A 25,564-nucleotide genomic window follows, 5' to 3' on the forward strand; every position below is an offset into this window, starting at 1 on the left:
GATAATTCTTAAAGTATAGCATAATTTTCCCAATAAGGGGGACTAATAAGATCGGATTTTACCGCCCTAAATACAACAACTTTATGCTTTTTTTTTATCATGGTTATTGATTTTCAAGACAAAAATATATTTCTTCGTTGTTAACAAGTTAAAAAAAATTAAAAAACATTCTTATTACGGTATATGGGTTAACATTCGAACAGCTTGCTGTTCGATTAAATCTCGATTGGCAACCAATTGCTTGAGATTTGCCTCATATTGACGGAATCCTTGTTTTATGGCGGACTTTTGTATCTGAGAACGTTCTCGGCGAGCGGCAGCTGCAGCATGAATGGCCTTGGCCAGACGAAGTTCATTGATGACATGCTGATAGGATTTCTTCTGCTGTTCTTCATCATTCGCTGGCTTCGCTGACTGATCTTGATCTATTTTGGGATGGAGTTCGTTTAATAACGATTGCGGTACATTGGCCAGTTCTGTATCGTCATCCTCATCCTCATCATCAGCCAAATCTAGACTCAAGTGATCATGGTCAATGGAATTCTTGTTGGAATTGGCATCGGCTAGGGTAAGTCTAGCAGCACGATTATCGAGAATGGAAAAATTCTCATTTTGCGCATAAGCCTGACCCAATTTCTCAGGTTTCTTGACCTTTGGTGTCTTGGGTTTGTTTAGATTGTGGAATTTCGATGTGATTTGGTTGAATTTAAAGGCAGAGTTGGGGTTGTTTTGGCAGCTCGGCTTGGACTTAACAGGGTGCTCCGGTTCGAACTGTGAGTCAAGTTCACGGAGATCCTCCTGAATGGCCCGGCTATGCCCATGTAGTTCACGTAACAAGCAAGTGATGCGAGCCGTAAATGCTTCTGCATCATCCTCTTCATTCCTACTGTTTGCATTGGCACTACATTCAAGACCTTCATCGTCGTTGTCATCATCTTCAGCATTGTCATCGTCATTGTCGTCGTCCTCATCCGAATCCCCGGCAGTGTCTTCATAGTCAATATAGTCTTCAGCTTTTGGTGCCTTCGAAGATGATAATAATGATGACGATAATGATGATGATAATGATGATGATAATGGTTGATGTGGCTTCTCATAGCTAATATCATTGGGACTCTCTGCGGGACAGATGGCTGGCTTGTAATGAAGTAAACCATTTCTCGACCAATTCAATGAACTCTGAGTGGCCGCTTGTAGATTATTAACTTGCAGTTGAATATGCAAATATATCAGAGCAAGCACAAGTTGAACACTTTTAGTCATCTTTTTTTTTTACACAACGAAACGAATTATTCAAACGTTGCTCTGACATTTTTGTCATGGTGAACATAATGGCTGACGTCAGGCTGACATCTAACTCAAACCATTACACACAGTCACAGAAATGCAACCAAACAGGTAAAGGAAAATGCTCGTTGAGTAGCGGATGGCCCACAGCACCCAAGAGTCCACCGCCCACCGACCACCCTCCTCTTTTCCGCTTAAAGGGAACATGTAGAAAAGATGGCAAATGCATTTCTTATGTCGCCATCAAAGAGACAGCATTGCGAATCTGAAAGAGTGAGGCTGAGAAATATAACGAAAGTGTCTTTCCATTGTCATTCCTCCAACCAACGTGAGTCTGGATCTAGTGGTGCATTTTCCTTGTAATTGGCCATGGGCTGTTTTGCAATTTTCAATTAAACTGTCAAAATGCTAATGAAAGTGTACGCTAGAGAAATGATATCAAAGAAAACTAACACCTAACGAAATAAATTGAATTTCTACGAAACCTACACAGAAAACAAAACAAAAAATGTTAAAGCTATTTTTAGTAAAAAAAAAGCCCACATAAAGGCTTAAAGGGTTTCACAATATATAGTTTGTAGTTCAACCTTTTGAAAAGTTGAATTTTTCATATTTCTACTCCCAAATGTATGCTTTAAAAAGCTTCTCAAACTTTGTTCGCATCTTGGGCACTTCATTCAAAAGCTGTAGCCCTCAAAAAAGTTAGTTCATGTAGCTTAAGCTTTCCCTGTTTACACACACACACACACACACAAAGACACTCACAAGAGCTTTCAATACACAGACACACTCACAGTTACACACACACAAACACATTCAGCCACACAGTTAGAATCCAATTTTGAAAATTTTAGAAACCGAACATAAATCATTTCGTCTGTCAGTGGCTCCCGCCGTTGGCCCCCAGGAAGCCTGCCCCCAAACTGCATTCAAAAACTTTTCCTCCCTTTCTTTGCTCTTCAGTTTGTCAGTTTGTTTTTTTTTTTTTTTAATTTTCTCTCCATTTTCGTGTTTCTTTGGGCCAAAAGGTTTAATTTATGGTCGCGGCCTGTTGCTGAGTCTCGAAGCTTAGTTAAAAAAACTTCTTATCAGCGATAAACTATGTGCTGAAAAGAAACTTTCAACATCACTTTTTTGTTTAAAGTCATCTTCATTCAATTGACAGGTCCAATGGCACAAGAAGTTTTGCTAACACAATTGCTTATTAGGCAAAAATATTGTGAAAAACAAAAAGTGAAAATGCTTTACACAAGAAGTCTATTCATAATGGCTCTTTTTGTACTTGCGGTACCAAAAAAAGGTTTGCTTTTGCCACTTCACAATCCTTTCGTGTGTCTTGGGCATGTCCTTGATCAGGTGCTGCAGTTAAATCCAAAGTAAACTCAACTAAACTCTAATTTAACCTGTTTTTTATAAAGTATCAGAAAGTTTTGGAAAATTTAATAGATTATCTTAATTGATTTCCCATTCTTAGAGTCCTGGGCCGACTTGACATGATTATGATTATGACTACTTCAAATCTAATAATTAAATATGATTTTATGACACAAAGAAAAGCCAAGAAAGAACTACAATTGTACGGGGTATTTATAATTCGTTGTACTATTTAAAACAAAAAAATGGCTGATTATTTTTTTCTCATTTCATCTTTGTTGAATTGAAATTCTTTAGAATACTTTTCACTCCCCCAAAATCCCATGGCTACATGGCTAAAAAGAAAAAAAAAACCCTCATTAGACACGTTCTTGGAATGACTTGTGTGTTAGGTCTGTTGAGTTGATTGTGTACATAGTTTTTGGGCATTTTGTTTTGCTCGCCGCATTCCGCATTTGGCGTTTCGCACTTGGTGCGTTGGTTGCGTGTGCCACCACGTGATGATGGAGGACAAATGCGGCAGACAGGCAGGATGGAAAGCTTGGATGCCACACGCATTGCCATTGAAAGCTTTAAGTGTGGCGCAAAGCTTGACTACATACAAAACGGCAAACAAAGAAGAAGGACGAAGAGAAACGAAAGCGAACTGGAAAAACAGCCGCATGCTGTGATAAACTCACAGGACGATTGGCGATGGCTAAAACGATGGCGTTGGCGATGGCGATGGCGATGGCTATGGCTATGGCGACATGTGCGTTAAGGCGACCTTCTCAGTTACGCTCAAAACGCCAGCTGCTGCAGTCGCCAAGACCGCACAGAATACGCGTCGAGTTGGCGTTGTTAGTTGGCGCTCGTCGAACGTTTTTTGGCATATCTTTTCGCTCGTTGATCGTTGACCGTTTCGGTTTAAAAATTTAAAAAAATTCAAAATATAAAAAAAACCTAACCAAAAATATTAAAATTCTACAAAGAAAATTTCAATAAAAATTAAAAAGTACGAAAAACTTAATTAGTTAATTTCTTTGATTTTGTTTACAATTGCCACGCCCACAAGGTGCATTGGCATTGCGTTTATTATCGTGAGTGTATTCAACTTGCCCTTTTTTGTTTGTTTCTGTGTGTGTGTGTGTGTGTGTGTTCGTGCGTGTGCGAGTGTGTGGCCGAGGTAAATGGTTTAATTAACAAAATAACACAAGCATAACAAAATAAATAAGCATAACGCACAAAGAAACATAAAAAAATGATGATTTACATAAAAGAATTAATTAATAATACAAAATTTTATAAAAATGCTTTTCTAAATTACAAAAATTATAAGGAGAAATGTTATAAACTTTAAAGTATTGGACTTTTTTTTTTTGAAATTGCAAAGAGTTCATTTATATAAAAAATTTATAACAACAAATAAAATAAAATATAAAACTAAAAGTAATTATAGATTTGAAATCATTTTCAAATACCTCAATAAAACGAAGAACCAATATAAAGTAAATAAATAAATAATTATAATTATGACTGGAGAATGTTGCATAACATTGACCATTTCTTTGGGTTTTCTTTTCTCAGCCAAAATAATAAATAATAATATTCATATTATTATTTCTCTAATCAATCAGACTATATTCCGAAAACTAAAATCAATTTTCATGATTTTATTGTTAACGTTAATCTCTTAGTCTAATGCCTCAGAAATATTTCAATTTCTCATAGGAAAACATTGAAAACTAATTCAAAAACGAAAAATTATGATAATTGACTTCAATTAAACAAGTACAATTGATTGATTCATTAATATAATATGCTAATTCATATGTTCCAATTGGATTTATTTAGTTTTCAAGCTAATAATTCTGAAATTTTAAAGGAGAGTTATTGCGAAAGAGAAAACTAATATAAACAAAACTAAAACAATGGGGAGAAAAGAAATTATCGTACCGTAAACACCCCTAATCGAATAAATGAATAAATTTGGCATAAAAACAAACAGAAGAACAAAATCAAGTATACGTCCTGTGGCTTTTGTTGCTCAATCTCTGGAAATGAGAATAATGCATTTTACGATTGCGTTTTAACCAACTCTCACTTTGATCCATTTGCCCAAAAGGAACCTCAATCAAAATAAATAATAAACAAAAGTAACGAAAAACAACCAAAAAAAATTGCGATGCGGAGTTGTAGGGTGAAGTGGTTTGGTGGGGGTTAGGGAGGGGTCTAGAAGTATTCACAAATTGTTGTTGTCGGTTCTTGACTTTGATTTTTGTACATATACATATAAATCCGCTTGAAGCGCTGCAATGTATGCTACAGTTTTCGCTCTATACGTATTATGATTAGCGGATAAACCAAAATTCGAGTATTTTGGGCTTACTGAAAGCGATTATATAATTGAAATTGAAATGAAAATATTTGGCTCTAATTTATGCAAGCAACTGAACATATTAAACAAGGTTTTATTTATTACAGAAGTGAGACTAAAGGGTATCAGAAAGTCGATTATGTCTCTTAGAAAAACAATGTTTCGATACGGTTTTATTTTATTTTATTTTTTATTTGCTTCTTCCTTCACACTTTGCATGCTGATTTGGGGGTTTACCTTATTTGCCATGGTTTCCTTTGTGTGCCCTGTATCTTTGTGTCTGTGAGTTTGTGTGTGTGTGTTTGTGTGTGTGTGTGTGTCTGCATCTGTTACTTGACTTTACTTTTTGTTGATTCTTTCGTCTCCTTTGTTTCCCTGGATAATATTAGCATTGTAAATACAGAATAGAGAGTAAGAGAGTTCTGCTTATCGTTTATCGTTTATCACTTAGTTTTCTTGCTTGTCTTTCGCTTTTGCTACGTGAATTGAATTTATTTTTTTGGTTTTTTTATGCTATCCCCAGAACTGGGACAATATGTTAATAATGCCAGCCTAATTAGCCCCGTCTGTTTGTCTGTCTATCTTTATACATATATCTGGCCAGCAAAACAAAACACGTTACATGCCTAGGCAACGCAAACACAGGGCTAACTAATTAAATCACGTAGCAAATGCATATAAAAGCCAAATGATTCTCATTTCAATTTCTAAAGGGCAAAACTTTTTAGGCAAATTAGCAGCCAAACAACAACAGCAACAACAATTAGACACACTCACACTCACACACACATCCTATCCTATTTCAACGTTCATCTCTAATAGGTTTTTGTTTATCAAAGGCTTAAGGTCCAGGCCTACAACAGACAGCAAACGCAACAAAATAAAAAAATAACAACAACCTAGAAAAGGACATGAAATCAGCAGCAACAAAAGAAGAAGAAGAAGGCAAACGAGAGGAGAGAAAAAAGGTTCAGACAAATTGCCTTCATCATATTTCACTTTGCCTTCTCTCATGATTTTTCTCGAGCCATTCTATGCATGACACATACATATACACCGACGCACTCAAAAATAGGCAAAACGTAGAATGCGGTGGTGGGGGGCGGATAAAATTCTTGTCATCTTAAGAAAAGTTCAAGTGAATTGAATAAACATAATTCAAGCTCATTTTCGTGGGCTTTTCCCCTCTTTCAATCCCCTTATTCTGTAGCTGCTTCTATGCTTCTATTTGGATTTTTCTTCTAGTAACTGAAAATATATAGATCAAAGTAACAGCTCCTTTGGTATTTTGTATTTCCTTAAATATGAACCTTCTTTAATTGCTGACATAGAAAAAGTAAATGTTTTTGGCATATTTAGCTTTTAGTTAGGGATGCATTTATTTCTCTTAGTGTTGAATTTAATATAGTTTCAATTTCCCAAAGTTAAAGTTATTTCTCGGACAATTCGCTTTGCCTTCTGTTGGCCAACTTATGCGAGATATGTCAACCAAGAACGACATCAAGTAAACCTCCCAAGCCAACTTCTTTGAGTTTCCCTCTCCCTTTGGCATATCGTATATAGTTACATTATGCTGTCGTTCTTGCTGCTCTCGTTGTTGTTGTTGTTGTTGCCTTCTTTAAGTTTCAACTTCTCAATTTCAGTTCGTTTTCTTTTTGTCATTGTAAGTATAAAGCACCAGAGACGTGCTCAAGTATCTCATTCTCAACTCTAATCTTTAGTCAAGGCTCATTCCTTGTGGTATATAGCCCCCCCCATACCCCATCCTTCATCTCAGCCATCACTTTTAGTCAAACACTACTATCTCATTGGATGCTAGTGTCATATCATTAGCATAAGGAAAAAAATGCAACTTACTGCTTAACGGCAAACAAAATGGAACAAAAATTGAATTTTTTCACTTTTCTTTTTGGTTATCCTTGTTGTTGTTGTTTTGTTTGTATTTGAGGCGTGCAGCAACAAAAGCCACATGTACATTATAATAATGTATCTACTGATATAACAACAAAAGATTTCAATACAACTGTCGCGCCAAAGAACGCGAACGAACACAAGAAAGAAAGAATCTGAACGGGAACGTGAATAACTAGCCCAGAACACATCATTTGGGTGATATCAAAGTGTATCTACACAGATAATAATAATAATACTAATAACAAAAGTAACAACTATAATCAATCAATAAAAAAAAATAAGCCAGAAAAGATTTCACAAAAGCCGCATCAGAAGCAGCCATGAATGCCGCACAAAGCGGCGGCCACACCGGAGGCGGTGGTGGCTCCATGGGCAAGAAGGGATCTCAAATGGAGGTAATTATATTAAATTTAAAGTGCATGGCTTCTCTCTATTTGCAACAAGAGGAATCCAGTGTTAGACATAGAAATGGCCCGCTATAGCTTGCCCTTAAAAGTATGCTATCTAAAATTTCTAGTCGATCTATTTCTAGATTTCATCTCATTGAAAATATATTTTAAAGAGTATCATAACATCGACTTGAATGTTACGATTTCCATTTATTGCTACTTGTCCAATTTGGGGGGGAAGGAGGGCGGGTTGGTGGCAATTGTACAGAACAGCGATTTGTGACCAAGGGGAAGTTCTGGCTAAGGTTGGGTAATGAGCGTAAATTGAATTTGTTTGCCCCGGATTGAAACGTGATGGGTATAAAACACAAAATTAAAATCAACCAATTCAATTAGTCCGAATGGCGAAAGAAAAAATACAAAAAATAAAACATTCTACAGCAAATCAAGATGAATGAACCGATAAATTTTCTCGATTGCATTAAGGAAAAAGAAATCGAATAAAAACCAAATTGCAAAAGTTGTATTTAAAGCAATTTGTTATGCAAAATGAAAAGATTCTTTTCGTTTAAGTACGCAAGGCAACCTAAGGATTTTTTTTTTTTTGTGGATATTCCAAATTTTAATTTAACATTTGTAAAATGGGCATCGAACTTAATTACATGTCAAACAAATAAATTAATGAATATCTAATAAAATAGTCTATTTAATTTATAAATGATTGCAAAGTATTAAATTTTAATTGGTTTTGTCTTTAACCATGAACCACTTTTTGACTTCATTTCTCAACCTTTAGATCCCAGTTAACCAAGAAATCACTGGATCTTATAATGATAAGTTCGTTATTAACAAGAACCTCAGTATTTTTGTATACCTACTTCAATTTAGAAGGAAAATTATTGTTTATGAAAAGTTCTTTAACGAATCAAATGGCTAAGAATGGAGGGACACTTAACTTACTATTCTCTATTATATTGACATATAGATCAAACAAGGATAGTGGAGACCAGAAGGCACTCAGTTAACCTTCCTAAATTACAATCCTATCAAGAACAAAGTGATCTTCTTTTTTGTTTTTGAGACCAAATTCCTTTTTTTAATTGAAAAAGTGTATTCCTAAGTCCGCTTTTATAATTAAAAATTTGTCATGGAGAACCCGGATGGAGAAAAAAACAGTACCCAATAAATATGAAAATGACAAATGAAACTAAAACTTTAAGTAAATAATAATAATAATTCATATGAAAAACAAAATATTTGTAAAGAGAAAAAAAAAAAAAAAAACATTCTGTGTGAAATGTGAACAAATGTTGGCATTAAATTTCACGAATGGCAATCAGTGTCCTTGCTGTTGTTGTTGTTGTTATTATTGTTTTTGTTGCTGTTTTCCTTTTGTTTTTATTGTCCCCTGTAAACAGACAATTAAAAATGAAAACAAACTTAAGCACACACAGAGGAACAAGAAAAAAAGAAAATAATAATAATAAAACGATGGAACAAGTCACCAAAGCGGGGAATGGGAGATGGGAATAACTGTGGATGGGGGTGGTTGGGTAGACAATATAATGAGCAAGGTCGCTTAGCTGTGCCTCACCTGCCATTCAAATGCTGCTTGGCCATAAATGTTTTAAATGGCTATAAAAAAGAAGAAGAAACAACAAAAAGAAGAAAAAAAAACGAATGCGACTCCAGGCTTAATGAGTGGGTGGTTGGGTGACTGAATTGAGATGCCAATGGCAAATGGGAGTGACAAGTCACAATGCCCTGGCCTACTAATTAAGCCAAATGCCTTCTCACTCACTCTCTCTCTCTCTCTCTGCTACTTGTTCAGCAATGTTTCTGTTTCTGCTTCCATCTCTGGGTTTCTGTCCTTTGAGTGCAATTTCTGTTGAATTTTTCAACGTTTCAACTTGGTTGTGATGGCCCTGCGGTGCGTTACGGTTAGCTAGGGGGTACAGATAAAGAGAGAGTGAGTGAGAAAGAGGTATGGGTAGAGGAAGGAAGCTGACATTTTGGTCATATCCAAGCGCTTTCATTTGGTCGTTTAGAAATTCAACCAATTCCTACATTACTGGCGACTTCATCATCCATTAATGTCACTCAATCTGTGCGCATAAATTTGCATAAAGCGAAATCCAATTTTCTCTTCCCACATCACACACACACACACACACACAAATTGACATACAGACATACACATACACACACACACACACACCCACACATACATTTTATCAGCTCACCTAATAATGATATGCAAAAGAAACGCAAAATTTCATTTGTGATATGCCACTGACTTAATTCTTAATCGCCTTGACACGCCCTTAAATACGTAGAGTAACCAAAAAAGAAAGTATATAAAATATATACATACATATGTATGTACATCTATGTATGTATATATGTATAATAAATCTTTGCGTGCTGATATTTAATTTGTCATTTCAATGCCTTCCTGACTCACCTGCTAAATAACCGGCAAAATAGCCAAAAGAAGGTCTCGGATTCAAATTCTTTCAAATTAGAAACAGCCACAAAAATGTTTAAAAAACAATTTTTACATTGAATAAATCATGTTTATTTTACTTAAACCATTGATTTAGCTTGGGAATGTTCTCTATTTTATAGCTAATATAATCTTTAACAATTAGTTATCAAAAAACTCTTGCCCAATCAATTGATCTGTTGGTAAATTTTGGCAATATCGGGGTCTTTATTCATGGCCAATTTTGAACTCTGAGTCCCATGTTGATTAAATTACTAGAGAGGGTAAGAGTCATTTGTCGAATTTCAATGTAATGCATATGTGTTTCTGTAAAGTTGTGCTAATTGAACTGCAATTTAACCCGTTTGGTTTTTTTTTGTTAAAATTTTTGTGGTCGAGTGGGGTAAAAATGTTGGCAATGTGTAAGCGATTTGAATAAGTGGCTGATAGGTCCGAAACCCATAAACCACAAATACCTCACTGTGGGGCGCTCTCCCTCTGCTATAGCTGACACACACACACACACTCACACACACACACAAACGCATACGCACACCACACGCCATGCTAATCGGTCATTAACATGACACCGATTTTTGGCATTGCGTATACGTCACGTGGACCTCTATGTAGCTCTTAACTTAATGTCGACGTCACCGTTGTTGTCGACAGAGTTGTTTTTTTTTCTCTCTCTTTTTTTCTTGCTTTCGTTTTGGTTACCTACTTTTCTCTACAAATAAAGGGTATAGTCATTTTAGTACTAGGAGTGATCGATCGATCGATATAATACTCTTTGAGTCTATATAAACTGGAGAGGTGTAATCAATGCTGATCTATATATCCGAAACAATACGATCTGTGAGTGTATTTATCGTATGGAACGTACTGGTAAATGGTTTAATCATTTGGAATTAGAAAATAGTAATTATTATTCAAGCAAACCAAAACTTTAAGTAGTTCAAGTAGTTTCATTTCCATAGAAATTGTATATCTTGTTTTATCAACAATGAAAATAATAATATATTTAGGCATAATACTTATATATTGTGCTTGTGAATTTTTAAGAGCATTTCCAATTCGTTGTATTTTTTTTATAGCTTTTTTGTTTCCCTCTTTTTTTTTTGTGTTTGAGTGAGAGAGTTATTTTTTTTTCTTGCTCGGGGGCTCTTTAATTAAATGTTTTTGCTGCTTTTTTGACCCGCACTTTGATGTGAAATGCTAAAAATTTTTGTTTACTCTCTTCTTTGCGTCTACTTCCTTTGCTTCTACTTCCTTTGCAATTGCTTCTGTCTCTTCCTCTTCATCAGTTGGTGCCCTAATTAAATCTCTCTAGGCAAAGGTTGGGTCATAAAGTTTCACTTTACCTTTCTTTGTGTTTTTGTTCATTTTCCTTTTCTCGCTCTTTCTCTTCCTTTATATATAGTTCTTTTTGTTGTTTTTTTTTTTCTTTTTATTTTATTTTTTTCTTTCTTGTGTGTGCTCTACAATTGCATTGATGAAATTACGCATTGTTCCATGGGAATGTTATCCCCCATTATTTTCTATGCGACGACCTTCAACCTACCAACAACTCCTTCTCCTTCTGTTTATTCCACACTCGCTTCCCGGGGCGACGCTGTGCAATTGTGCGAGCAATCAAAGTGTCGACCGGTTTCTGTGAGCTAATTTCCGCTTTCTGAGTGCCAAAAGGGCACCGACAAGTAAATGAGAAGGACGATCGCATGGTTAACAAAGGGGACGGTGTGTGTGTGTGTGTGTGTGTGTGTTTGTGAATGCGTGTCGACTCTATTCAATTGAAAATAGTTTAGCTTTAATTAACACTTCAAACAAATTCCATCAACAAAACCATTTTCCAAGAGAAGAGAAAAAACACAACTCAACCTTTGCATGAAAAAGAAAAAACCGTGAAAAATAAAATTGTAAAAATAAAATAAAATCTCAAACAGCTTTTTCTGCAGCTTTCTTTCTTTTTATCCTTCTATCTTTGTTTTGCTACGTAAATCATAAGTTTTTCGCCGCTGTTCATTCTTCTTGTTTTATGAGCCTCGTCACTTCGTTGTTTCGCTCTTTTTTATTGTCATATTTATGGAGGACGACTTGTGCCTTCAGGCATAGATAAATCTTCATGCGAAGCATATTTTTTTCCTCCTCTTCCTTAGCCCTTTCCATAATACCCTAAATGTTGTAGAGTAATAACGGGCATATTTAACTGAGCACAACAAATGGAACGGGGTTATCAAACTTAAAGCATTCTTAATCGAAAATACTTAATACATGCTATGAATATTCAGTTCAATTAAAAAGGTTAAACGAACATATAAAACTAATTAGTATTTTAATTATTATTGAAACAGAGCAATTAAGGATCATAAGGTATCATGAGGTCGTTGTCTCGATTTCTTTAACCTTTTTTTTTCCTTTTCTTATTGTTGTTTGTGCAACATGAAAATTTGTTGCCACACCAAGTCGTTTAATCCTTTGGGGGATTGTGCAAACATCTTTATATGCGAAACGCAAATCAAAATCTATGAATTTTTGAATAGACCTATGTACGTTGTTGGTAGGTCCATCCTCATCCTATTTGCTCTCTCTCTCTCCCTCTCTCTCTTCTCATTTTACTTGTGCATTGTCACTGCGGTCACGCCCATATCCTGGAAGCCAAGTCATGCCAAAAGCAAGCCATCAATTTTGGTAAATCACCAAGAAGAAAAAAAAAAGGGCAGAGAGGAGAAAAAAGTACAAGTAACCGAAAGAGAAAAAGAACCAAACACACACACACACACAAATCAGTACACAAACCACGAAAAGTGAAGGAGATATGAATGTGTTGGTGGTGTGGAGTAAGGAGAGGGGAAGGCTGAGCACTTAAAAACCACAAGATGAGCTTGTCAGATACAACCACGCCTCTCCATCAGCGTGCCCCCTGCCCCTTTCTAACGAATACAAACACATGTTAAATTTCTCTTTAACGGTTTTGCTTTATACCCATCTTCTTCAAACTTCCGACCGCTATAGGCATATTAGTTTGGGCTAATTCTGTATGCACATATATAAACAACAATCTTACTCTAAGCAGGACTTACTGTTCCCTCCGAGAAGCGGAGAAAACTGAAATTAATATAAGTACAAAAAGTTTTTACAGGGTATTTCTCAAACGGAATGCTCTTTCCATTATAGTCATCAACTTGGGTTAACTTAGGCAGCCTAGTGCTAGAGCTCTCTCTCTCTCTCCATCTTTCGTCTTTTTCTAGATCTCTGTACGGATACTTTCTCTAAATATTTTTATAAGAACCCATAAATTTGTTGGGTATTGCTCATAAAAATGACAACAGAAAAAAAACTCAAAAAGAAAGAGAACAAAGCCAAACTAATTGAATTAAATTTTATGAAAAGATAGAGAGAACAAAATGTTATATATAATCAAAGATAATCTCAGTGAGGGTGTGTGTGTGTGTGTGTTTTCAACCACGCCCACCACTATGCCCACCGAAAAAAGAAACATGGAAAGAACTAAATTTGGCAAATTTAATGCATCCAAAGATTAGACAGATGAAATCTAATTTTGAATTCAGTTACTTTTAGTTATATAAATGCAAATCTCTTAACAATCAGATAAAAACTAAGTGACTATAATTTAATAGTTAGAGCTGGAAATACCGAGATAAGCTGATTGGTTTCAAATCGTTTGCCTTTTAGTCACTGGAATGAAAAGTATTTTCCTATTTTCTAAATTATTTTAATGTTTCCGTTGCAAATTTGAAAAAATGTTTGTATTATTTTTTCAGATTTTTATTTGGGCACTGTCCCGGACATGTTTATTTTGCTAGCAATCAGAAAATTAAGTTAAGAGACACATATGTACATACATACAGACATATTTACATATGTATTTGGGCTATTTAAACAAAGTTGAACTAGTCTCGTTTTAAAATCTTCTCAATCGATAAGCATTTCGAATATTTTAAACACAACGTTCAATTAGTGTTTAATATAAAATTTAGCGATTATTTTCATTTGTAAAAACTTTAACTAATTAAAAACCCCGTTTAACTAGGATTTGTATTAAGTTCATGTATTCAAAATCATTTGTTAAATTTGATTTGCATATATAATTTGCCTCAGACAATTTTAAATAATAAATTTATACCTAAATAATTATGAATTTAAGTCAGTCCTCTTAGTTGATTGCCTACTGTATTAGATGAATGGGGGGAGGAGTCCGGCGGTATCCTTTTTGGGCATAAAGTGGTAAATCTTCAAAGTGGTCAGGCAATTTAGATGAAAGTTCTAGTTGGCTTAAAAGCCAGCCTCCCCCTTCCCCCACCACCATGCAAATTACTGCCGAAAATCTTAATTATTTGATGGTATCGAACAAGGTTGTCTCCAAATGTCTTACACTCTCAATTAGTTTCAAAGAGAAGAATTATATTTCAATTAACCCTAAATAACTTTCTACATATGTACGAAATCTTGATGGCACCTTTATAAAGTATAAAACTCTCTTTCTTTAAATTAATTTCCTCAACTTGCTGTATCCATTCTTAACATGTCATTAGAAAATTGCTCAAAGTCATCAGTTGCAGATCTCAGATCCTTATAAGGCTGATCTTAATTACCTCACCTTTATTGTTTTTCTATTTTGGTTATCTATACTTATTTGGAGAGGTATTCCAATTGAAATGTCGTTTCTTGTTTCCATTCAATGAAATTCTCATTGTCCAATTGTTCGTCAAATTTCAAGCAAATGTTTGATGAATTATTTTTCTTTCTCTCTCTCTCTCTCTCTCTCTCTCTCTCTTGTTTTCTCTCTCTTTCTTTCTGTTGATGTCGTATCAGGTGAAAGCAAAAACGAATACGCAATCGTTACCGTAACCGTAACCAAAACTGATGCCCAAGTATTAAATTTGCATTAAACCCAAGTTGGCTTGACATTTCTGATTTTGATTGTGTGCAATTTATCACAGAATGCTTTCACACTGATTTCCCCTTACCCTGCCGCCTGTGCATTGTGTGCGTATTCAAATGTGGCCAGCTAAAAAGGCAAAATGAAAAGAAAACGAACTGAAAGGAGACGGAGGGAAAATACGTAAAATAACAAAATGCCAGAGCGTATCATTTGTCTAGCCCCAAGTGGAAAAATTCACGCTCCATCAAGGACACTCCTAAGGGAGCGAAAGAAACTGGAGGTAAAGAGCTATAGATACAGCCTGGATCCAGGCAGTCAGTCAGCCAGCCAGCCAGCCAGCCAGTCAGTCAATGTGTCAGTCAATCTGTTCGCTCAGTTTTCGGTTTTACTGTCAGCTCGGTCAGTTTTGCAGCGCTGCTCCATCTGTCAGCGGACCAGGCCTGGCTGGCATTTCCTCTTATCAGCGCAACAAAAGCAAATTCAAATGGAAAACGTTAAAATGTGGAAAAGTCAGAGGCAAAAGCCAAAAATGCAAAATTAATGTAAATTGCCTTGAAAATGCCTTGGCCAGGCTGTTAAAATTTATTGCAAACTATGTCAAGCGAATAGAGCAAGACAGATAAATAGAAAGAGAAAGGAAAAGGGGAAGAGAGAGAAGCAAGAGATGAAAGATATCGCATTCGCTCTGTCTGCTCTTCGCAATTTATGATTAAAACAAAAGACCAACAACAACAATAACAACACCACCAACCACAATGAATAAGAAAAAACCAACAAAAACAAAATTCCCAGCCGACATCTTTTGTACGTGACAAACCAGCGATTTTCTGTGCAATGCGCATTTTATTTTGTAATTTATTTCATTTTAATTTTATTATTTTTATTTATTTTTTTTTTTTGTTTTGTCCCATGGTTTATTTGACGCCGAAGTAATTTTTTTTTTTTTTTTTTCGGTTGTTTGTTGGAAGCGAAAATAAACTGCCTTGAATTGACCTTCGCGGGTCACAACAGATATGCCTTATACACATGTATGTACACACACACACACACACACACACTTATATGTATATGTGTGCCTTCAGAGCGGACAAGCACTAAAAATCCACTTGAAGGCGTTTCTCACATCGTCTTAGAGAGCATTAAAAAAAATTTTTTTGTGCTGCATACGCATAGGCGCTCACACGTGACAGGCACAGGAAATGAGGAAAGCAAAGCAAAGTAATGTAAAGTAAAGTAAAGTAAAGCAAAGAAACGCTAAAAATAAAGTAAAAATAATGTAGGTAGGCACGCAGCAAACTAACGAAAACTCTGGCCAAAATCTGCCACGTTGGCAGGTAGGAGACAAAAAAAGAAGGAAGGCGAAACAAACAAGAAAAAGGCTCTCAGTGTCTAAAGCCTAAATAAATTAGGGTAGCTCAAGATCTATACCCAGATCGACCATAGATACATTGGACTTTGACTTTATTAAGCCCTAAAACTTAAATCCGTTGGCATTTTAGAGAGCTTCACTTAAGCCAACTGAAATTTAAAACTATTAATTTCTGTGGTTATAACGATAAGCGAGTTTTCAACACTGGATTTTCATCCATTAGGAGTGAAAACTTTTCAAAAATGTATTCAGCAACTTTAAAACGCACAGAAAAAAAACGAAGCGAAACAAAACAAAACAAAAATAGAAGCGATAAAAAGAAGCCAAAGCATGCCGTTAACAATAAAAACAATTTACAACTTTTTTGCCCAGCCGTGAGGCCTGATGGCCCCAGAAGTGTGTATGGGGAGTAACTAGAGACGGAGGGGGGCAACCAAGTTTGCCTAGCTGCAGCTGATTGACTCTGACCTCCCATGGGCGTAAAAGTTTTTGTTCGTATAACTAACTATTTTTGGTGTTCTTTAGTTTACTTGTGAGTAAGTCAAAAAGGCGAATCGGGACAAGTTGTTGCTGTTGGCAACTTTTAGCGCGAGTGCAACTCAATCAGTTGTAAAAAAGTGGCCCCAAACCATGCAACGCCAAATATCTAATGGAAAGAGAGAGACAGCAAGAGAGAGCGAGTGCGGAAGAGATTTAATTGCCAGTAACTGGAAACATGGCTAAAATGCAGACCAAAAGTAGAGTAGACAATGGACGCCCATGAAAGCCATAAAAGCGTCAGGAGCGTACATTTTTTCTGCAAAAACAAAAATAGATATATATATATGTATACTTATATATATATGTATAAGTATGTACTACATAGTGAAAAGGCGAAATTTATTTTAACGAGCAAAAGTTTTGGCGCTGGCCAGAAGAACGCGAACAGCGCGAAATCCCTAAATGCCAATTTAGCTGCCGCAGTCGCTGGCATTTTTATTAACGCGGCTAATTCCCATGTATGAAGCAAACTTCCCGCCAAATTCACCACCCTGCCAGGCATCTGTGTCTCTCTCTCTCTCTCTCTCTCCTCGCTGCCCTGACCAAGCCCCTGGTAACTGTCAATCTTCTCCCCTACATCTGACTCTGTTTCATCCCCCCATCTCAACCACCGCCATGCCCCCAGCTGGTCGTCATTTCTGCTTAGCTAATCTCTTGCTGCTGCCATTGCCACTGCCACTGCCGTTGCTGTTGCTGCACGTAACCAAAATCCAGATACAGCTTCTGACTTACATAAAAACCCAGCGCCAAAACAGCAAAAGAACACCGAGAATCCTCCTCCATAGCATTCCTCCTCCTTCGCCTCAGAAAAAAAAAAAAACAAAAAAACAAAAAAATCCAAAAAAATATAAGATAAAAAACAAAAAAGAAAACACGCAACAAATCCGCTTGGTTTTGCCCTTGCCACAGGAAAACTCTGCTGCAAATTCACGTTTCGTGTTCCCCAGTTTTTTTCTTTTTGTTTTCCTTTTTTTTCATCCTGAATATCTGAAAATAAGTCAAGAGGTATGATGTTGTGTTGTTTCTATATATAGAACTGTAAGTTTAAATATATTTATACAAAAAATTAGGGTTTTAAGCTCTATATGATTCTTAATGAATCAAAAGCAAAGACAACTCCTGTTAAAACCCTTAAAAGATGTGAAATTTGTTGCAAATATATCTTGCGATTACTTTTGCACACGTTTTTCTGAGTTGGTATGCAATTAATCAAATGCTTAGTGTAAGGATATTTATCCTACTTGACCCTGTCATTTGATTTACAAATGGATTTCCTCTATCTATCTAAGCGTTTAAAGGATATTCGTTTGTTCGTTTTGATGTTTTGCAGTTGTTGTGTTGGCTTGCATTTTGCGTTTCCTGGCACAAATTTTTTTTGACAGCATAAAACGGAAATGGTAGAGCAAGCTTCATGGTCGAGGTACAGAATGTGGCTCAAGGCTGCCTGATGCTGCATGTGGTCAAACATTCAGACTCTTATGATACTCATGCCCTCAACCTCAACCATTTGCCGTGTGTGGCAGCATCTTGTGTATAGTGCACTATAAAGCATATTTATTGTAATGTTTCATGCCAGCGGCTGGTTTTTTGTTCATTTTTTTTTTTTTTTTGCGTGCTTCTTTTAGCCTTTCAGCTGTTGCAAGCATTCAGTTTTTTTTTTTTTCTGTTTTGGTGGCAGTTGGCCCTTTTCTCAGTTTTTGTATTGCAAATGTGCACAAAAAATCTATATGTCATGGTTATTAATTAAAACGTCAAAAGCGTTTTTAATGTTTGTTTCTGTGTGCTTGTCAAAGTGAATACATTAATGGAATAGATTGCATAGATGAAAGGATGTGAAGGACATTTGGTAATTAAAAGTGATGCCGTCTGAGCTCAGCCCAATGAAGTGTATACCAAGAGAAATGGGTCAATGAAAACGCATCCCATTTCGGGATGGGATACACAAAGAGAAAAAAAGAAACGAAAACTTATGAGAGCGATTAAACAGAAAATATTAATCATACGCCATGTTGTATAAAAAAGGCAAGTGTATGAAAAATATTAATCATTCGCCATGTTGTATGAAAATAAAAATGTCAGCTTTAAAAGAAAGTTTGAACTCTTTAACTTGGCACATTTAGTTGAAGTTATTAGGTAATCAGTTTGGATAATATGATAACAAGATTGAATATTTAAATTTGCCAGTTTGGTCGAATAATTCTTCAAAAGTTAGCTAGTTATTGTTGTTATGATTAAAGTTTCTTAATCTAATTGAAATATTTAAGCTACCTTGCATTCTTAGCCTTTGGCCTTGTTGCGACCGAAACCCAAACGGAGTTCTTCATTATTCTTCCACATTCTGACTCTGACACTCTGATGCTGATGCTAACGTGGCTTGTTGTGCTGCTCTGGTCTGGTCTGAGGTCGGAGGTCTGGCCAAGTCAGTCCGGATCTGTCCATGCCTTCTGCATGCCACACAAACACAACAATGTGATTAAAATGCAATTTGCTGCCATTTACTTTGAGCATAAGGAGAAGAAAATGCTGAAAAGCTTCGGTCCCCCACTCCCCCCCTGACAGCGACAACGACAACGACACATTACACACATATGTATGTATGTATGTGCATGTATGTATGTGTTGAGCTCAAATTTGCTAGTGCAGCAGAAAAGAAAGAATCCTAGCACATGAGTGTTTGTGTGTGTGTGTGTGTGTGTGACCCCAAGTCTTGAGTATGCTGCACGACATTCATTTCCGCTTTAAGGCTAAAAAATAATAAAATTTTATTATGCACTTAGCAGTTGCTCGACGCTATTCACCCCTCAGCGTCAGCCCGCCCCCTTAGTCAAGCTGATGATGATTGAGATGAGAAACTGAAGGCAGTTGGAGTCAAGGATGCGAAGGAGGTGGCATCATGATGTCAGCAGCTAGTACAAGTCCCTGCTGCGTCTCTGTGTGTGTGTGTTTGTTTGTGTGTGCGTCTGCGTGTGCGTGTGTGTGTGTGTGTATGTAATTTATGGCAACAGAGCCCAAGGCTCATCAAAAGGCTGTCACATATTGCCTAGACACATACATATACATATATAGGACATCTTGGCCTCTTGTTACTCAGTCACTGGCATTCAAATTACGTAGAACTCGATCTCGAACTTTTTGGAATTCATGTAATTTTCTGTAGTCGTCTTACCGCCTCGTCTGTTGCTATTAGTCTTGTGCCAGTGCCTTGGCACCCATCTACAATTTCTTTTCCTGTTCAACTTATGTATGTACATATGTACATATATTTGCTTGAAATTTCAAGTATCAAAGTATAGCATACTTTTTGGCTGCTTAAAGGCTTGTTGCCACTCGACATTTTACTCTCTATTGCACGAACCGTATGATTGATGATGAATGATTGATGCATGATTTATTTATGTATGTGTGTGTGAGCGTGCTCTCCACTTCTCTTCGCCCTTTATTCTCCATTGTCTGATGTCTGCCATTTAAAGCGAAAATTCGGTAAATGCAACTAAATGCCAAATGCTTGGAGTGAGATGAAGTCGGAGGGTAGAGAGTTAACGATAGAAAGATAGATAAAGGGAGATGAGAATGTGCGTTAAAGTGCCAACAGATTTGAGTGCCACGAACCAGTCTTCCCTTTTCTTAAGGGGTGGTTCAAAGTTTTGGTTCGTTAGTCTGACAGAATAACGAACATTCCAGTTCTCTTCTTCTCAACTTTCTCGTTCCCTCTCTCTCTCTCTATCCATCTATCTCTCTATTGCTTTTCTCGACTATGAAAATTGATTTAAGATAACGATTTGAAATTTAACATCTTTTCAAGAAAGAAACAAATGAGAAAATCAAATTTAACCAGCTTTAATTTGCCAATCAATTTATGATGATTTTTAATTAATTACCATTTTATTTTTCGTTTACGCATTTTGCATAAATTCAAATAAAACATTTCAATTTGTTTGGCCTAAAATGGTTGAATAATTTGTGCAAATAATAATAAGCGTTAGACAAATATAAAATAAATGTGCAAAATAAATATAATAAAACCAAAAAAAAAAGGAAATAAATAAGAGCAATTAGTTTTCTAAAACGTTTATCATCACGGAGTTTAAGCGATTTAATTAAATTTAGTTTATATTTTGAGTCGGTGAAGACCATATTCCAGTTACTTGTTATTATTCAATTCCTTTAGAGCTTAAAATTTGCCCATTTTCCTTTTTGGTTAACTAATGACCAAGAGTCATTTCATCATGATAAGAAATCGCAGTGCAAATGAGTGAAGTTTATTTAATTAATATGAAATATCTCTTAAGATTTCATCAGTCAGACCGACAGACAGACAAAAAACTTTTTGCCCCCAAAAAAACTTGGATTGCAACAAATTATTATTGGCAAGTCAAACGATAACCATAACTTTCTGATGACTTTTGCATTTACCTAACAACTGATACATGTCAAACTAATCGAAAACAGAGAATGAGAGGGGAGAGTGGGAGATGGTGAGAGAACGAGAAAGACATTAATTGCAAATTTCATTCAACCTTGAACAAATGTATCTAGAATTTAACTTATTGATTTGCTAAAGGAAAGAACGTGAATTTAATGTGAAATCGTTTAATACTTTTCGCAATGCAAATCCATATTGCAAGTGTTGAAGCAATGCATTGCAATGACGAAGGTCACTCTCGAAGAGGAACAGGAGATGATGATGGAAGAATGGAAGAATTGGTGGAAGTGGACGCTAAGATCTCATCTCTATGGTCATTGACAAACACTTGAACTGTCTTTAATAACGGAGCAGCCTCTTTTCAGAAAAGCAAAACCATTAAAGTGCACACGAACACACACACACACATATATATATATATATATATATATATATATATATATATATATATATTGACACACACAGGCTGGCAAACAGCAAGATAGCAAAGAAGCTCCTCAAATTGGGCGCCACAAAAATCAACAGCCAAAGTCAATAAGAGCCATGGAATCGACTTGCCTGATTTTTTTTACCCATGGAGTGAAATGATTGATAAAGTCACCAAAATGTTTGTTTGTAAAAGTCTTTTAGAGCCCTTTTAATATGTATATCGATCCAGTCGATCTAGCTCTAGATCTATGTATACCTTCGAGACTAATAGAACTAGAGCCGCCAAATTTTGTATTTTGACTCGTTTAAGATGTTTAATTAATAAACTAAATAAACCATTAAATGTGCCTTATAAACAAAAAATATAATATATCTCCGTTTCAATCGATTTGTGATATTTCAAACTTAATGGAACAATGGCTTAAGATCCTTGAGTTCGATAATTTCAGGCTAAGCTAAAAAAAATTGGGAATTTGTGTGTGTCTCTTGAAGAAAATGTGGCTGAAAAAGAGCTTTCATCTCTCTTTATGATTGTGTGTGTGTGTGTGTGTTGAAAGCATTACGAATGCACTTTGACTCTTTTACACTTTTCCACTTATTTGATTTGATTTGATTTTGATTCAATTCGCATTTTGTCGTGTTTTTTGTTGTGCATGCCACGTGGCATTACAACGAACTTGTTATCTTCTTCCACATCAAATTTACTTTTCTTTTTTGTTTCTTTTTTTTTTGCTGTGTCAAAAATCAAAACAACAACAACAATAAAAGCCCAAAGGTATGCCGACTGCTTTTCCGTTCCGCCTCTTTTGACGCTCACATGGAGAAGAAATGAAACAAGAAGATGGCATTTGATAAACATTATTGTACATGTCCGACAATTTTTCAACAATCGCTCGAGCGTAGCGGTATTTGATTGATACAATGGACGAATACCCACACCCACCACCACCCAACCACCCCATCCACCCAATTTGAAGTGAGGGCATCTGGGTCGGTTAGCGATATAAATGACAAAGCATTTTCCTTTTGGCATCTGCAAAAGTGATTGATTTTTGTTCAAGAAGAAAACAACAAGTTTTTGGTTTTATTCCATTTTTTTTCTCTTTGCTGAGCTGAGAAGAGATATACCATTGGATTGGGGGGGATTAGTGTGGGAGAGAGTGAAGTAGAATGAATGGCATAAAGCACAAGAGCAGCTGCTGCTTCTGTGCTCAATTTTAACCACATTTAATTGCACTGCCAATAAGGCACACAAGCGTAAATTCATTTCAATTTGGCCATTTTCTGGACAAAAAAAAAAAAAGAGTTTGCCACTTTCATTTGGTTTTACCATACAATGAAAGTACAACAAACCACAAACAAAATGCAACAAAATTTATTTCTCAAAATGCAAACAGAAACAATTAATTAAATACAATTTTCAGTGCGAACAAAACTTAATGTATTCAATATGCTGGGGCAGCTTTTGTTTACCCTTTTAAAATTATTAAAGCACTAACCATCAGAAGCTCTAAGGTCATTTCTTTTTGTGGTCCGCCAAAGGATCTACCATCATTAGTTGAGAAACCAATTAAGTTATTCAAGCTAATATTTTTATAGTAAATAACTTTTAGTTTCGGTTAGACTTGGCAATTTGCAATTTAAAGTGCCCACTTGTTTATTTTAGATATTTTTAGGGCTAAATTCAAATAGATACACACACACACACACACACACACACGCGCTTACTGATAGAGATAAGAAATGTCCAGTGTCCTTTATCATAGTGTGTGCCTTCTCTCTCTCTCTCTCTCTCTATCTCTGTTTTTTCCTCTCCTTGTGTGTCCATCTGTCTATCTGGTCTATTACCTAACCGAAAGCTACTTTTAATGCCCCACACGTGCATTGGACATAAAAGTAGGGATAACTGGGGCAAACGAAACGAGAATAGAGAATGGTAGGAATCAGAGTGAGAGTCAGAGAAAATATTATTCGCCACACGTTTGTGGTGAAACGGGCAACGCAATTTATTATTATACATTTCCATACAAATTTGACAGATTCCCCTGATACGAGACGGATAGAGAGAAGGAGACCAACCGGACAAATTTTCCTATGTATGCAGATACTTCACTTCATCGTCATCTTCATGTTCATCCCCATCGTTGTCTTCATCGTCGTCGCCGTCGTCGTCATGGTTATCGCCATGGTCATCGTCATTGTCATCGACATACATATAGTTATCGTCATTGAGATAATGAACAAGTCGATGATGATGATGTTTGGCGAGTTTCCTTCCGGTTCGACCCAATACTTGTGTTGATTGGTTTTTTCTATGGGGCATCTGATGGTTTTGTGGCCAATACTCAGTGAATAGAGGTGAGACAGAGGCAGGGGGCAGATGGCACCCAAACTTTAGCTAGAAACAGAAACAACTTGGCAGTTATCACTTTGTTGCCCCAAAAACCCGAATTGATTGAGCTGTCTGCCTTTCAATTGGACTTGGACTTGTACTTGGACCTGGATCTGGTTTTTGTCTTACCTTATTTGTCTTGCTCTCATTCATTATTTATTCGTACGCATAATTAATTCTGCATTTCAAAGAGTTAAAGTGCCACAACAAGCAAATTGTTTACATTAATTCTCATTAAATTTGATGAAAGTTATTGGCACAATATAATTTACAACCATTTAAAATAGTAAATGAAAATCAAATAAATCTCCCTGGAATATCGATTGTCAAAGGAATATATTTGGTTAGAGGAGGGAAGTGAGGGTATTTAGCATATATTTATCAAATATTGTGGAAGTTTTTCAATTAATTGTATGAGAACTAAATGATTTATGAGATTTATTGAAGCTAAATTGCCCATCTGATTCTGATATATCAATCAGATATAAGTTTATATATCAAATACCAAATATAAGCTGCTATAATCCGATCTAACGAACTCCAAGTTAAGACATTTCAAAGAGCTCATCTAGGTATTTAATAGTAATAAAAGAACTTGTAACAAAAACCAATATTTAATATTGGAAAAAATTATTTTGGATTTTCTGTTCTGCTTTCTTTTTGCTAAGTCTTGATTGAGCCAATATCGATCTACATTAATTTTCAATCTATTAAAAGAATATAATGTTTATATGTTAATGCATTTCATATTTCATAGGCAATTAAAGTTGTCATGGATTATTTTTATGAGTTTTCTTTTTTAATGTATTTTATGTGATTGATTTATTATGATAATAAATTTGCCCTCATTTGCAACTAAATTGAGGCCCACAAACTAAATACATAAAGATGTGAATGGTTGTATCGGATTTTCTCGCCATCTCTTTCTTCCTCTCTTTCTCTGTGTGTGTGTGTGTTTGCATTTTTCCATATATATGTTTTAATTAATTTTTAATGACATGCCATTTATGCGTCATCTATATGCCAGCAGCCACCAAGCCATCTTCTGGCCAGGGTTTAACACCTGGGCACTTTTTGTTTAATTGGTTGCAACAGCCATGACAGGCAGGAGCAATGCAATTTTATCAAGGAATCGCAGACACATGGATGGCATTAACAGTGGCCCAATGTAATCCTCATCCTCCTGATGATAGTTATCATCATTATGAGCGTCGTCATTATTAGTAACATCATAATCATCATTTAGCAAGTGATTTGTGCCTATTGTTGGCCCCTAAGGCAATTTAATTAAATTTTCTAACCCTTGAAAACATTATGGAGCATCATTGTTGCTGCTGCGAAGCTGTTAAACTTAATTGCTAAAACACACACACACACACACACACACACACACACTAACAAACACATACATATACACAGAAACATGCATACATAAAAATTAATGAGCGGGAAAATTTTTATTGCATAAATAGAAAGAAAAGGGCAAACACTAGAATTTTAGGCAGTAGGTTAGATAGATGGATAAGAACTTGTATCACCTACCTAACTCTGGGCCATAACCATCAGCTACTCCCCTGCTGCCTACCCCGCTACACCCTTGCCCGTCCACCACACCCCTCGCAGGGCAACAGCACATTATCTACATTCATTCGCAGTTCTGTTTGCATAAAACATTTTCTTCATTTTTGTGTGTGTGTGTG

The 25,564-nt window shown here is 35.9% G+C and overlaps 1 protein-coding gene across 1 annotated transcript; it reads right to left on the reverse strand.

The window, feature by feature from the left end:
• Window positions 1–174: 174 nt before the first annotated feature.
• LOC137573397 (aspartic and glutamic acid-rich protein) lies at window positions 175–23,687 on the reverse strand. The gene is made up of 2 exons (XM_068285333.1): window positions 23,586–23,687; window positions 175–1,023 (listed from the first exon to the last, which is right to left on the reverse strand). The coding sequence occupies exons 1-2, from the start codon at window positions 23,685–23,687 to the stop codon at window positions 175–177; spliced, it is 951 nt and encodes a 316-aa protein (XP_068141434.1).
• Between the last annotated feature and the right edge of the window lie 1,877 nt (window positions 23,688–25,564).

The sequence above is a fragment of the Drosophila tropicalis genome, unplaced genomic scaffold, assembly GCF_018151085.1.
Source record: "Drosophila tropicalis isolate 14030-0801.00 unplaced genomic scaffold, ASM1815108v1 contig_4, whole genome shotgun sequence".
NCBI lineage: Eukaryota > Metazoa > Arthropoda > Insecta > Diptera > Drosophilidae > Drosophila > Drosophila tropicalis.